Genomic DNA, 15,654 nt, shown 5'->3' with positions numbered 1-15,654 from the left:
CTTTGCTGCTGCATGCTAAACAGCAGCAAAGGAAATGATGTCATCTCTCCTCGGCTCGGTAATTTCCGTTCCGGCCCGAGGAGAGAAGACATCAATGTGAGTGCACCAACACACACACACACAGTAGAACATGCCAGGCACACAAAACACCCCGATCCCCCCCCCGATCGCCCCCCGATCCCCCCCCAATCACCCCCCCCCCCCCCCCCCCCCCCCCGTCACAAACTGACACCAGCAGTTTTTTTTTTTTTTTTTTTTTTTTTTTCTGATTACTGCATAGTGTCAGTTTGTGACAGTTACAGTGTTGGGACAGTGAGTATTACCCCCCTTTAGGTCTAGGGTACCCCCCTAACCCCCCCTAATAAAGTTTTAACCCCTTGATCACCCCCTGTCACCTGTGTCACTAAGCGATCATTTTTCTGATCGCTGTATTAGTGTCGCTGGTGACGCTAGTTAGTGAGGTAAATATTTAGGTTCGCCGTCAGCGTTTTATAGCGTCAGGGACCCCCATATACTACCTAATAAATGTTTTAACCCCTTGATTGCCCCCTAGTTAACCCTTTCACCACTGATCACCGTATAACCGTTACGGTTGACGCTGGTTAGTTCGTTTATTTTTTATAGTGTCAGGGCACCCGCCGTTTATTACCGAATAAAGGTTTAGCCCCCCGATCGCCCGGCGGTGATATGCGTCGCCCCAGGCAGCGCCAGTACCGCTAACACCCACGCACGCAGCATGCGCCTCCCTTAGTGGTATAGTATCTGATCGGATCAATATCTGATCCGATCAGATCTATACTAGCGTCCCCAGCAGTTTAGGGTTCCCAAAAACGCAGTGTTAGCGGGATCAGCCCAGATACCTGCTAGCACCTGCGTTTTGTGCCTCCGCCCAGCCCACCCAAGTGCAGTATCGATCGATCATTGTCACTTACAAAACACTAAACACATAACTGCAGCGTTCGCAGAGTCAGGCCTGATCCCTGCGATCGCTAACAGTTTTTTGGTAGCATTTTGGTGAACTGGCAAGCACCAGCCCCAGGCGTCAGGTTAGCGCCAGTACCACTAACACCCACGCACGCAGCATACACCTCCCTTAGTGGTATAGTATCTGAACGGATCAATATCTGATCCGATCAGATCTATACTAGCGTCCCCAGCAGTTTAGGGTTCCCAAAAACGCAGTGTTAGCGGAATCAGCCCAGATACCTGCTAGCACCTGCGTTTTGCCCCTCCGCCCGGCCCGGCCCAGCCCACCCAAGTGCAGTATCGATCGATCACTGACACTTACAAAACACTAAACGCATAACTGCAGCGTTCGCAGAGTCAGGCCTGATCCCTGCGATCGCTAACAGTTTTTTTTGTAGCGTTTTGGTGAACTGGCAAGCACCAGCCCCAGGCAGCGTCAGATTAGCGCCAGTACCGCTAACACCCACGCACGCACCGTACACCTCCCTTAGTGGTATAGTATCTGAACTGATCAATATCTGATCCGATCAGATCTATACTAGCGTCCCCAGCAGTTTAGGGTTCCCAAAAACGCAGTGTTAGTGGGATCAGCCCAGATACCTGCTAGCACCTGCGTTTTGCTTCTCCGCCCGGCCCGGCCCAGCCCACCCAAGTGCAGTATCGATCGATCACTGTCACTTACAAAACACTAAACGCATAACTGCAGCGTTCGCAGAGTCAGGCCTGATCCCTGCGATCGCTAACAGTTTTTTGGTAGCGTTTTGGTGAACTGGCAAGCGCCAGCGGCCTAGTACACCCCGGTCGTAGTCAAACCAGCACTGCAGTAACATGTGGTGACGTGGCGAGTCCCATAAGTGCAGTTGAAGCTGGTGAGGTGGCAAGCACAAGTAGTGTCCCGCTGCCACCAAAAAGACAAACACAGGCCCGTCGTGCCCATAGTGCCCTTCCTGCTGCATTCGCCAATCCTAATTGGGAACCCACCGCTTCTGCAGCGCCCGTACTTCCCCCATTCACATCCCCAACCAAATGCAGTCGGCTGCATGAGAGGCATTTTTATGTCCTCCCGAGTACCCCTACCCAGCGAACCCCCCAAAAAAGATGTTGTGTCTGCAGCAAGCGCGGATATAGGCGTGACACCCGCTATTATTGTCCCTCCTGTCCTGACAATCCTGGTCTTTGCATTGGTGAATGTTTTGAACGCTACCATTCACTAGTTGAGTATTAGCGTAGGGTACAGCATTGCACAGACTAGGCACACTTTCACAGGGTCTCCCAAGATGCCATCGCATTTTGAGAGACCCGAACCTGGAACCGGTTACCGTTATAAAAGTTAGTTACAAAAAAAGTGTAAAAAAAAAAAAAAATATGAAATAAAAAAAAATAGTTGTTGTTTTATTGTTCTCTCTCTCTCTATTCTCTCTCTCTATTGTTCTGCTCTTTTTTACTGTATTCTATTCTGCAATGTTTTATTGTTATTGTTATTGTTATTATGTTTTATCATGTTTGTTTTTCAGGTGTGTAATTATTTACACTTTACTGTGCTTTATTGTTAACCATTGTTAACCATTTTTTTGTCTTCAGGTACGCCATTCACGACTTTGAGTGGTTATACCAGAATGATGCCTGCAGGTTTAGGTATCATCTTGGTATCATTCTTTTCAGCCAGCGGTCGGCTTTCATGTAAAAGCAATCCTAGCGGCTAATTAGCCTCTAGACTGCTTTTACAAGCCGTGGGAGGGAATGCCCCCCCCCCCCACCGTCTTCCGTGTTTTTCTCTGGCTCTCCTGTCTCAACAGGGAACCTGAGAATGCAGCCGGTGATTCAGCCAGCTGACCATAGAGCTGATCAGAGACCAGAGTGGCTCCAAACATCTCTATGGCCTAAGAAAGCGGAAGCTACGAGTATTTCATGACTTAGATTTCGCCGGATGTAAATAGCGCCATTGGGAAATTGGGGAAGCATTTTATCACACCGATCTTGGTGTGGTCAGATGCTTTGAGGGCAGAGGAGAGATCTAGGGTCTAATAGACCACAATTTTTTCAAAAAAGAGTACCTGTCACTACCTATTGCTATCATAGGGGATATTTACATTCCCCGAGATAACAATAAAAATGATTAAAAAAAAAAATATGAAAGGAACAGTTTAAAAGTAAGATTAAAAAAGCAAAAAAATAATAAAGAAAAAAAAAAAAAAAAACACCCCTGTCGCCCCCTGCTCTCGCGCTAAGGCGAACGCAAGCGGCGGTCTGTCGTCAAACGTAAACAGCAATTGCACCATGCATGTGAGGTATCACCGCGAAGGCCAGATCGAGTGCAGTAATTTTTCCAGTAGACCTCCTCTGTAAATCTAAAGTGGTAACCTGTAAAGGCTTTTGAAGGCTTTTAAACATGTATTTATTTTGTTGCCACTGCACGTTTGTGCGCAATTTTAAAGCATGTCATGTTTGGTATCCATGTACTCGGCCTAAGATCATCTTTTTTATTTCATCAAACATTTGGGCAATATAGCGTGTTTTAGTGCATTAAAATTAAAAAAAGTGTGTTTTTTCCCCAAAAAATGCGTTTGAAAAATCGCTGCGCAATTACTGTGTGAAAAAAAAAAATGAAACACCCACCATTTTAATCTGTAGGGCATTTGCTTTAAAAAAATATATAATGTTTGGGGGTTCAAAGTAATTTTTTTGCAAAAAAACAAAACTTTTTCATGTAAACAATAAGTGTCAGAAAGGGCTTTGTCTTCAAGTGGTTAGAAGAGTGGGTGATGTGTGACATAAGCTTCTAAATGTTGTGCATAAAATGCCAGGACAGTTCAAAACCCCCCCAAATGACCCCATTTTGGAAAGTAGACACCCCAAGCTATTTGCTGAGAGGCATGTCGAGTCCATGGAATATTTTATATTGCGACACAAGTTGCGGGAAAGAGACAAATTTATTTTTTTTTTTTGCACAAAGTTGTCACTAAATGATATATTGCTCAAACATGCCATGGAAATATGTGAAATTACACCCCAAAATACATTCTGCTGCTTCTCCTGAGTACGGGGATACCACATGTGTGAGACTTTTTGGGAGCCTAGCCGCGTACGGGACCCCGAAAACCAAGCACCGCCTTCAGGCTTTCTAAGGGCGTGAATTTTTGATTTCGCTCTTCACTGCCTATCACAGTTTCGGAGGCCATGGAATGCCCAGGTGGCACAAAACCCCCCCAAATGACCCCATTTTGGAAAGTAGACACCCCAAGCTATTTGCTGAGAGGTATAGTGAGTATTTTGCAGACCTCACTTTTTGTCACAAAGTTTTGAAAATTGAAAAAAGAAAAAAAAAAATGTTTTTTCTTGTCTTTCTTCATTTTCAAAAACAAATGAGAGCTGCAAAATACTCACCATGCCTTTCAGCAAATAGCTTGGGGTGTCTACTTTCCAAAATGGGGTCATTTGGGGGGGTTTTGTGCCACCTGGGCATTCCATGGCCTCCGAAACTGTGATAGGCAGTAAAGAGTGAAATCAAAAATTTTCACCCTTAGAAATCCTGAAGGCAGTGATTGGTTTTCGGGGTCCAGTACGCGGCTAGGCTCCCAAAAAGTCCCACACATGTGGTATCCCCATACTCAGGAGAAGCAGCTAAATGTATTTTGGGGTGCAATTCCACATATGCCCATGGCCTGTGTGAGCAATATATCATTTAGTGACAACTTTATGAAAAAAAAAAAAAAAGTGTCACTTTCCCGCAACTTGTGTCAAAATATAAAATATTCCATGGACTCAATATGCCTCTCAGCAAATAGCTTGGGGTGTCTACTTTCCAAAATGGGGTCATTTTGGGGGGTTTTGTGCCACCTGGGCATTCCATGGCCTCCGAAACTGTGATAGGCAGTGAAGAGTGAAAGCAAAAATTTACACCCTTAGAAATCCTGAAGGCGGTGATTGGTTTTCGGGGCCCCGTACGCGGCTAGGCTCCCAAAAAGTCCCACACATGTGGTATCCCCATACTCAGGAGAAGCAGCTAAATGTATTTTGGGGTGCAATTCCACATAGGCCCATGGCCTGTGTGAGCAATATATCATTTAGTGACGACTTTTTGTAAATATTTTTTTTTTTGTCATTTTTCAATCACTTGGGACAAAAAAAATAAATATTCAATGGGTTCAACATGCCTCTCAGCAATTTCCTTGGGGTGTCTACTTTCCAAAATGGGGTCATTTGGGGGGGTTTTGTACTGCCCTGCCATTTTAGCACCTCAAGAAATGACATAGGCAGTCATAAACTAAAAGCTGTGTAAATTCCAGAAAATGTACCCTAGTTTGTAGACGCTATAACTTTTGCGCAAACCAATAAATATACGCTTATTGACATTTTTTTTACCAAAGACATGTGGCCGAATACATTTTGGCCTAAATGTATGACTAAAATTTAGTTTATTGGATTTTTTTTTATAACAAAAAGTAGAAAATATCATTTTTTTTCAAAATTTTCGGTCTTTTTCCGTTTATAGCGCAAAAAATAAAAACCGCAGAGGTGATCAAATACCATCAAAAGAAAGCTCTATTTGTGGGAAGAAAAGGACGCAAATTTCGTTTGGGTACAGCATTGCATGACCGCGCAATTAGCAGTTAAAGCGACGCAGTGCCAAATTGGAAAAAGACCTCTGGTCCTTAGGCAGCATAATGGTCCGGGGCTCAAGTGGTTAATTGAACAAGCTGGGGTTAGAAGCTCATTGGTTTCTATGCAGCAGTGAGCCTGATTTTGCACTTTCCAGCTTTAGTAAATAAACCCCATTGTGTACTTAAAAGTGGGGTATGCCTGTACACATATTACCATTGTTGTGTAGGATCTGGGGCTGCTGTCCCTCCATCCCTCTCCCCCCCTTTCCCTCTCTATACCTCATTCATCTCAGACTCTAACCACACCCCCTTTGAGCCATGCCCATTTAAGACATACCCACTTTTCATGTAAACCATGCCCATTTTTACTTTCCCCCTGTGCCATGCCTACAAATGCATGCCCCGCCCCTAATTATAACAAGACTCCGCCTACAGCCAAAAAAGTGTCCCTAAATTTTTTTTTACAATGTTGGCAACTATGCTGTAGGGGGAGACAAAGAGCACAGCACACACTGTTCTTTCACTTTTGTAATCAGTGTGATGAGCTCCCTGCACAGTGCCGATTACAGTTCGGCTGAGGATTGGGGAGCTCAGTCTCAGCTGCCCTTGCCGCTCCTCCTATGGAGGTATACAGGGGGCCCCCAAGGGCCCCCTGCAGCATGGGGCCCAGTCACCATGGCTTCCTCAGCGACCCCTATACTTCCGCCACTGGCATTAATGCTTCCTAATCATATCTTACCACAGTGCCACCGCGCCACCCCCCTCCATAATGGCAGTTAAAGCACCCTGCTTGGTCTGTAATTGTGGAGCTGTATATGCAGTATCTCACAAAACTGAGTACACCCCTCACATTTATATAAACATTTTATTATATCTTTTCATGTGACAACACTGAAGAAATGATACTTTGCTACAATGTAAAGTAGTGAGTGTACAGCTTGTATAACAGTGTAAATTTGCTGTCCCCTCAAAATAACTCAACACACAGCCATTAATGTCTAAACTGCTGGCAACAAAAGTGAGTACACCCCTAAGTGAAAATGTCCAAATTGGGCCCAATAAGCCATTTTCCCTCCAAGTCATGTGACTTGTTAGTGTTACAAGGTCTCAGGTGTGAATGGGAAGCAGGTGTGTTAAATTTGGTGTTATCACTCTCACTTTCTCATACTGGTCACTGGAAGTTCAACATGGCACCTCATGGCAAAGAACTCTCTGAGGATCTGAAAAAAAGAATTGTTGCTCTACATAAAGATGGTCTAGGCTATAAGAAGATTGCCAAGACCCTGAAACTGAGCTGCAGCACAGTGGCCAAGACTATACAGCGGTTTAACAGGACACGTTCCACTCTTAACAGGCCTCACCATGGTCAACCAAAGAAGTTGAGTGCATGTGCTCAGCGTCATATCCAGAGGTTGTCTTTGGGAAATAGACGTATGAGTGCTGCCAGCATTGCTGCAGAGGTTGAAGGGGAGGGGGTCAGCCTGTCAGTGCTCAGTCCATACACCCAACACTGCATCAAATTGGTCTGCATGGCTGTCATCCCAGAAGGAAGCCTCTTCTAAAGATGAGGCACAAGAAAGCCAGCAAACAGCTTGCTGAAGACAAGCAGACTAAGGACATGGATTACTAGAACCTTGTCCTGTGGTCAGATGAGACCAAGATAAACTTATTTGGTTCAGATGATGTCAAGCGTGTGTGGTGGCAACCAGGTGAGAAGACAAGTGTGTCTTGCCTACAATCAAGCATGGTGGTAGGAGTGTCATGGTCTTGGGCTGCATGAGTGGGGAGCTACAGTTCATTGAGGGAACCATGAATGCCAATATGTACTGTGATATGAAAAGTAAAAATAAAAATAAAAAACTAAATGACCAAGGCACACCAAACAGAGTAAACAAAAAAGTTTATTAAGCTATGCAAAGCTGAACACAGAAAAAATAGTACACAACCACCCCTAAAAGACAAATATGGTGGGAATACTGGTAGGGGATCCCACCAATCTATCTGTACCCTCCCGGTAAATGGTATATAATCCCTCCTAGAAAAACGAGGAAGCCTGCAAGTGGGGGAGGTTCCTCCCTACCCCAATAGATAGCACACCCCTATAGCACCTATGAAACCCCCTACTACCTGAAATGGCAGGCTGAACCATACAGTTCCTGAAGGCCAGGGTTACTCACGGATGGTAGATAAATATGGATGTCCCTCAAAGATAGACGACCTGGATGCAGATCTGTATGGTATGTATATCCAGACGATGTTCCAATACAGTATGTCCATATTTAAACCCAAAGCATTGGTGCCTCTTCACCTGGGCTGCTTGGCTGATCAGCAGGGCTGTGTTCCATTCCTTAGCACCTGCTGCTGGTCTGATCCATGGTAATTAGTATGAAAAAAAAAGGGATATATTGGTATCCAAGTAAATGAGTCAGGTAGTGGTTCAGTACCCTGATTCCATATGTCAGTGTAGGCTGCTGGGGGGGGGGGGGGTGCATGGCGGCGGTGCTCACCCAGCATAGAACAGCTTACATGTTTTGTTCCCTTACTTCCCGGAACTTCTTCAGAGCTTTTTCTTTTGACTGACTGGCTGACTGACTGCAGATACCATGGCTAGTCATTGAGCTGTTTGTGTCTGGGAACAGCGTGAATATCTAGTGCATTTGCATTATCACGCTGCCCCTTCAGGAACTGTATGGTTCAGCCTGCCATTTCAGGTAGTAGGAGGTTTCATAGGTGCTATAGGGGTGTGCTATCTATTGGGGTAGGGAGGAACCTCCCCCACTTGCAGGCTTTCTCGCTTTTCTAGGAGGGATTATATACTATTTACAGGGAGGGTACAGATAGATTGGTGGGATCCCCTACTGCTATTCCCACCATATCTGTCTTTTAGGGGTGGTTGTGTACTATTTTTTCTGTGTTCACCTTTGCATAGCTTAATAAACTTTTTTGTAGTTTACTCTGTTTGGTGTGCCTTGGTCATTTAGTTTTTTATTTTTATTTTTCCTTTTCATATATAGTTTTTTGATCACTCCCCCTTTAATATATGTGGTGAGTACTACTATATTCCTATCCTGACGGGATTCCCATTCTTTCATATTTTTTGGATGTACTGTGATATACTGAAGCAGAGCATGATCCCCTCACTTCGGAGACTGGGCCGCAGGGCAGTATTCCAACATGATAACAACCCCAAACATACCTCCAAGACAAGGGTAAAGGTGAAGGACTGGCCGAGCATTTCTCCATACCTTTTGAGCATCTGTGGGGCATCCTCAAACGGAAGGTGGAGAAGCGCAAGGTCTCTAACATCCACCAGCTCGGTGATGTCATCATGGAGGAGTGGAAGAGGACTCCAGTGGCAACCTGTGAAGCTCTGGTTAACTCCATGCCCAAGAGGGTTAAGGCAGTGCTGGAAAATAATGGTGGCCACACAAAATAATGACACTTTGGGCCCAATTTGGACATTTTCACTTAGGGGTGTACTCACTTTTGTTGCCAGCGGTTTAGACATTAATGGCTGTTTGTTGAGTTTTTTTGAGGGGACAGCAAATTTACACTGTTATACTTTACATTGTATCAAAGTGTCATTAACTCAGTGTTGTCACATGAAAAGATATAATAAAATATTTACAAAAATGTGAGGGGTGTACTCAGTTTTGTGAGATACTGTATGGTATTAAGTGTAATTTTTGCTTTGATTGCTTTTTGTTTTTTCTCTCTGGTTTCCTCCACAGTTTTTTTATGTAATTTGAATATTCAATAAAAATAGAATTTATTAAAAAAAAGAAATAAATAACAAATACCCTGGTGTGGTTTTTTTGAAAATATTTTGAGAATGGTGGGTTGTCAATAGGGCTGTATTAGTAGTTTTATGCCCCGTACACACGGTCGGACTTTGTTTGGACATTCCGACAACAAAATCCTAGGATTTTTCCGACGGATGTTGGCTCAAACTTGTCTTGCATACACACGGTCACACAAAGTTGTCGGAAAATCCGATCATTCTGAACGCGGTGACGTAAAACACGTACGTCGGGACTATAAACGGGGCAGTGGCCAATAGCTTTCATCTCTTTATTTATTCTGAGCATGCGTGGCACTTTGTGCGTCGGATTTGTGTACACACGATCGGAATTTCCGACAACGGATTTTGTTGTTGGAAAATTTTATATCCTGCTCTCAAACTTTGTGTGTCGGAAAATCCGATGGAAAATGTGTGATGGAGCCTACACACGGTCGGAATTTCCGACCACAAGGTCCTATCACACATTTTCCGTCGGAAAATCCGACTGTGTTTACAGGGCATAAGAGTGATGAAAAAAATGAAATAGTTATATTTTTAAAATTGATGTTCGCCATATTTTTCACCAACCCCATGTACCTGAACCCAGCAGACTAAAATGTTACTTTAACCACTTCAATACAGGGCACTTATACCCCCTTCCTGTCCAGACCAATTTTCAGCTTTCAGCACTCTCACACTTTGAATGACAAAAACTCAGTCATACAACACTGTACTCATATGAAATTTGCGTCTTTTTTTTTTCACACAAATAGAGCTTTCTTTTAGTGGTATTTAATCACTAGAAGTTTTTTTTATTTTTTTTGTGCTAAAAATAAAAAAAAACTGAAAATTTTGTGAAAAATGCCCTTTTCTTTGTTTCTGTCACAAATTAGTAATTTTTCTTCATACATTTTGACCAAAATGTATACTGCTACATATCTTTGGTAAAAATAACCCAAATTAGTGTATATTTGGTCTTTGTGAAAGTTATATAGTCTACAAGCTATGGTGCCAATCACTGAAAATTGATCACACCTGATCACACCTGATGTACTGAATGCTTATCTCATTTCTTGAGACCCTAATGGCTCGTACACACGATCCGAATATCGTACGACCGATCATACGACCGTTCTCGCTTAATAGTCGCAAGTAGAAATTGAATAGCTAAAGTCACGAAAATTCTCGTACGACAGACAACAAAATCGGAAGTGATGTCATGTGTTGTAATGTACCGTATATACTCGAGTATAAGTTGAATTTTTCAGCCCTTTTTTTGGGCTGAAAGTGCCCCCCTCGACTTATACTCGAGTCACCGCCATCTGTCTGCATGATCAGCGTGTCATGCAGGCAGACGGCGGCCGGCGTGTGATAATTCCTTCGGAGGCTATTCCAGCTTTCAAAAGCCGTGCCTCCTGCTCGTCTGTGATAGGCTAAACAGCTGTCAGTGTACAGCCTATCACGGACATTCTCTTATCCTCGTCCGTGGTATGAGAATGAGAGAATGTCCGTGATAGGCTGACCGCTGACTGCTGAGTGTTCTGCCTATCACAGAACAGGAGGAGGCGCAGCTTTTGAACAGTGGAATGGTCGCCGAAGAGTATTATCACACGCTGATTGGAGGATGGAGATCGCCACAGGGAAGCTGCACAGGACACAGGTAGGCTGCACAGGGACACAGGACACATGCACACAGGACACATGCACACATGTACAGGACACAGGACACAGGACACATGCACAGGACACAGGGACACAGGACACATGTACAGGACACATGTACAGGACACATGTACAGGACACAGGACATATGTACAGGACACAGGGACACATACACATGTACAGGACACATGTACAGGACATAGAGACACATACACATGTACAGGACACATGTACAGGACACATGCACAGGACACATACACAGGACACATGCACAGGACACATACACATGTACAGGACACATGTACAGGACACATGTACAGGACACATGCACAGGACACATACACAGGACACATGCACAGGACACATGCACAGGACACATACACATGTACAGGACACATGTACAGGACACATGCACATGTACAGGACACATGCACAGGATACAGGTAGACTGCACAGGACACAGGGAGGCATGCAGCTGCAGATGGGCATTGTTGACCCTCTGCATTTCTCACCCCTGTCTTATACTCGGGTCAATACGTTTTTCCCAGTTTTTTGTGGTAAATTAGGGGCCTCGACTTAAACTCGGATCGACTTATACTCTAGTATATACGGTATTTGTATTGTATTTTCGGACGACAACTATACTGACTAAATGAAAATCGTACGATCTGGAATCGTACGAGGAAAATTTTCGGGTATGTCCGATCGAATAATATCGGATGAACGGTTGTGATCGGCTGTCGAAAGTAGTGTACACACAATCCGAATATCGTACGATCATTCCTCGGACGACCGTTTTCATACGATATTTGGATCGTGTGTACGGGCCATTACGAGCCAGCAAAGTATAAATACCCCCCAAATGACCCCTTTTTGTAAAGTAGACATTCCAAGGTATTTAGTAAGGGTCATGGTGAGTTTTTTGAAGTTGTAATTTTTTCCCACAATTCTTTTCAAAATGAAGGGTTTTTCTTTATTTTACAAAATTGTCATATTAACAGGTTCTTTCTCTCACCAAGCATAACAAATTACACCCCAAAATACATTCTGCTACTCCTCCTGAGTATGGTGATACCAATTGTGTGAGACTTTTTCACAGCCAGGCCATATACAGAAGCCCAACATGCAGGGAGCACCATCAGGTGTTCTAGGGACATAAATTACACATCTAATGTCATGACGACCTATCACATTTTTGAAGGCCCTGGAGCACCAGGACAATGCACGGGCACGATCGTGCACATGCGCCATGTGCAATGGGGCAGTACCATCCGTTATCGGCCGTGACCTGATCGTGCACAATCCCTATTTGAATGTGACAACGTCATATGACGTCATCCCAGAATGAGAGCTGCACCGCCCCTCCATCATTTGACGGTGGGCGGGCGGCAACTGGTTAAATGTTAGTTATTACAATCCCTATATCTTTTACCTCGCCATTTAAAAACATCATAAATACCTACATATCTCTTTGGCGTTTTTTCTGTCTCCGAATTCAAGTAAGGCCCCTTTCACACTACAGCGACTTCAAAGTCGCGTGATATTGCCGCAATTTTACCGCAGTTTTGCATCTGTGATTTCTGGGAATGCATGTGTAAACTTGAGGTCTATGGACCTCAACTCGCATCAAAGTCAGACCAATGTAGTGCAGGGACTACTTTGAAGTCGGACCAACTTGAAGTCGCACAGATATGAATGGTACTCATTGGAAATCATGGGGTACGACTTGTCATGTGACTTTACAGTTCCAATTCACAGGACAAGCTGCACAATTGTGAAAGGGGCCTAAGATACAAAGATCTGTTCCTGTTATTAGGTGAAACACTTGTTCTCTTTTAATAAGTTCCATATTTTATATTCTCATTACCCTTTAGTAGCTTTCTTAGATGCCACATTTTATTTCACATTTCCTATGTGTTTCACCAGTCTACATGACTTTATTATTGTGGAAAATGTATTAAAGGGCTTCTTGTGATGAGTGGAAAACATAGAACAATGACACATTTTTAGAATTAACAGTGTTTAGATGTGGAATACATGTATTATTTATAATCACCTAGCACATGTAAAGGTCCAGTTGTCTTCTCTATCGGTTCCTCCAGACTGGGATGGCTCACTTTACAGATGACCTCTGACCCCTGATCCTCTGGTGATGGGATGACCTCTAGAAGTTCTGTACATATAAATGTTTTATCCGGATGCTGAGATTTGCTGTTGGTAATTTTGTATTTCTCACTGTTAACTATATGAATGAGTTCTTCCTTTCCTTTTTCTTTCTTAAACCATTTCACAGTCAGCTTATCGGGGTAAAAGTGTGAGATTGTACATTGCAGTTGTGTCTGTTTGTTGACAAACAGTTCTGATATTGTCTTCATCTCCACTTCTGGCCTTGATAGAAAATCTGGAAAAGATGATATCAAAGATATGATTTTTTTGTGTGCAGTTAAAGTGTATGCAGAAATGTATGTAGAACTAGCCCAACTCTAGCCCAATCAATTTTTTGTTTTTAATACATTAGGAAATAATTAGATGCTCGTCAGGTTTTATTATATTTATTCAGGAGCTCTGTCCTCACATTTTAACCCTGTGACTCCAAGGCAAGAAATTAGATGAAAGGATGTCACTATGACATCACAGACAGCAATAAAAACCTCTCAGAAATTCTACAAGGATTTGCTGCTGCCTGTTTCCACACCAGAGAGATTTCACTATTAATCGCTGTCCCTGAATCATCCTCTGGACGAGAAGTGAAAAGAAATCTCTCTAATTCAGACACTTCATGAAGACAGGTAGTATCTGTCTTGGTAAACATTATTATATATTATTGTAACTTCGGCCATTTGATCACGTTTCTCAGGGATCCTCTCTCCTGAACGATGGTGAGCTTTTTATATTTCTTTCACTGTTCTCCTTATAGTTGTATCACATATGCTCATACATACTATATGCTGTATATGTTCCTGTATGATTAGACGGTAATGCCCAGTACACACGGTCGGATTTTCCGACGGAAAATGTGTGATAGGACCTTGTTGTCGGAAATTCCGACCGTGTGTAGGCTCCATCACACATTTTCCATCGGATTTTCCGGCACACAAAGTTTGAGAGCAGGCTATAAAATTTTCCAACAACAAAATCCGTTGTCGGAATTTCCGATGGTGTGTACACAAATCCGACGGACAAAGTGCCACGCATGCTCAGAATAAATAAAGAGATGAAAGCTATTGGCTACTGCCCTGTTTATAGTCCCAACGTACGTGTTTTACGTCACCGCGTTCAGAACGATCGGATTTTCTGACAACTTTGTGTGACCGTGTGTATGCAAGACAAGTTTGAGCCAACATCCGTAGGAAAAAATCCTAGGATTTTGTTGTCGGAATGTCTGAACAAAGTCCGACCGTGTGTACGGGGCATTAGGTGAAGTGAGTTTAGTCTGTTGGCTTCCATCATCCAATCCTTTGCAAGCAAAAATACTGTTTTTTTTTAAATTTTCCTTGCACGTGATTGGGTATTCTTTCCAAATGAAGCTTTACCTCATTTACTAAGCTCTGGAGCAACTGCACTTGCAGAATGCAACTGCCTTTTACCAGTGTTAATTTTGGCAGCAAATTTTGATTTAGTTTTAGTCTTAGGACTAAATGGCATTTTAGTTTTAGTCCAATCTTAGTCATCGTATTTTAGTCGACTAAAATCTCCAGTACATTTTAGTCTAGTATAATGATTTTAGTCAACTAAAATTGAATGTGCACAGTACACAGCCCCCCCACCCTCTGCACAATACAAAGCCCCCCACAATACACAGCACAGCCTCCACCCTCTGCACAATACAAAGCCCCCCACAATACACAGCACAGCCCCCACCCTCTTCACAATACAAAGCCCCCCACAATACACAGCACAGCCCCCACCCTCTGCACAATACAAAGCTCCCCACAATACACAGCACAGCCCCCACCCTCTGCACAATACAAAGCCCCCCACAATACACAGCACAGCCCCCACCATCTGCACAATACAAAGCCCACCACAATACACAGCACAGCCCCCACCCTCTTCACAATACAAAGCCCCCCACAATACACAGCACAGCCCCCACCCTCTTCACAATACAAAGCCCCCCACAATACACAGCACAGCCCCCACCCTCTGCACAATACAAAGCTCCCCACAATACACAGCACAGCCCCCACCCTCTGCACAATACAAAGCCCCCCACAATACACAGCACAGCCCCCACCATCTGCACAATACAAAGCCCACCACAATACACAGCACAGCCCCCACCCTCTTCACAATACAAAGCCCCCCACAATACACAGCACAGCCCCCACCCTCTTCACAATACAAAGCCCCCCACAATACACAGCACAGCCCCCACCCTCTGCACAATACAAAGCTCCCCACAATACACAGCACAGCCCCCACCCTCTTCACAATACAAAGCCCCCCACAATACACAGCACAGCCCCCACCCTCTTCACAATACAAAGCCCCCCACAATACACAGCACAGCCCCCACCCTCTGCACAATACAAAGCCCCCCACAATACACAGCACAGCCCCCACCATCTGCACAATACAAAGCCCCCCCCTGCACTCCCAGGAGGCCCCCAGTCTCCTGGGACAGCACTGCCAGCTTACTCT

At 44.0% G+C, this 15,654-nt stretch overlaps 1 protein-coding gene across 1 annotated transcript in view; it reads right to left on the bottom strand.

The window, feature by feature from the left end:
- LOC141147985 (uncharacterized) overlaps nt 1-15,654 on the bottom strand; it is a 691,676-nt gene that overhangs the window by 615,885 nt on the left and 60,137 nt on the right. The window contains exon 8 of the mRNA XM_073635140.1: nt 13,067-13,411. Within this exon, the coding sequence (XP_073491241.1) occupies nt 13,067-13,411 (345 nt within the window). The remainder of the gene's footprint in view (nt 1-13,066; nt 13,412-15,654) is intronic.

Source organism: Aquarana catesbeiana, linkage group LG06 (assembly GCF_042186555.1).
Source record: "Aquarana catesbeiana isolate 2022-GZ linkage group LG06, ASM4218655v1, whole genome shotgun sequence".
NCBI classification, from domain to species: domain Eukaryota; kingdom Metazoa; phylum Chordata; class Amphibia; order Anura; family Ranidae; genus Aquarana; species Aquarana catesbeiana.
The sequence above is the reverse complement of the archived record's forward strand: the minus strand, read 5'-3'. Positions and strand labels throughout refer to the sequence as shown.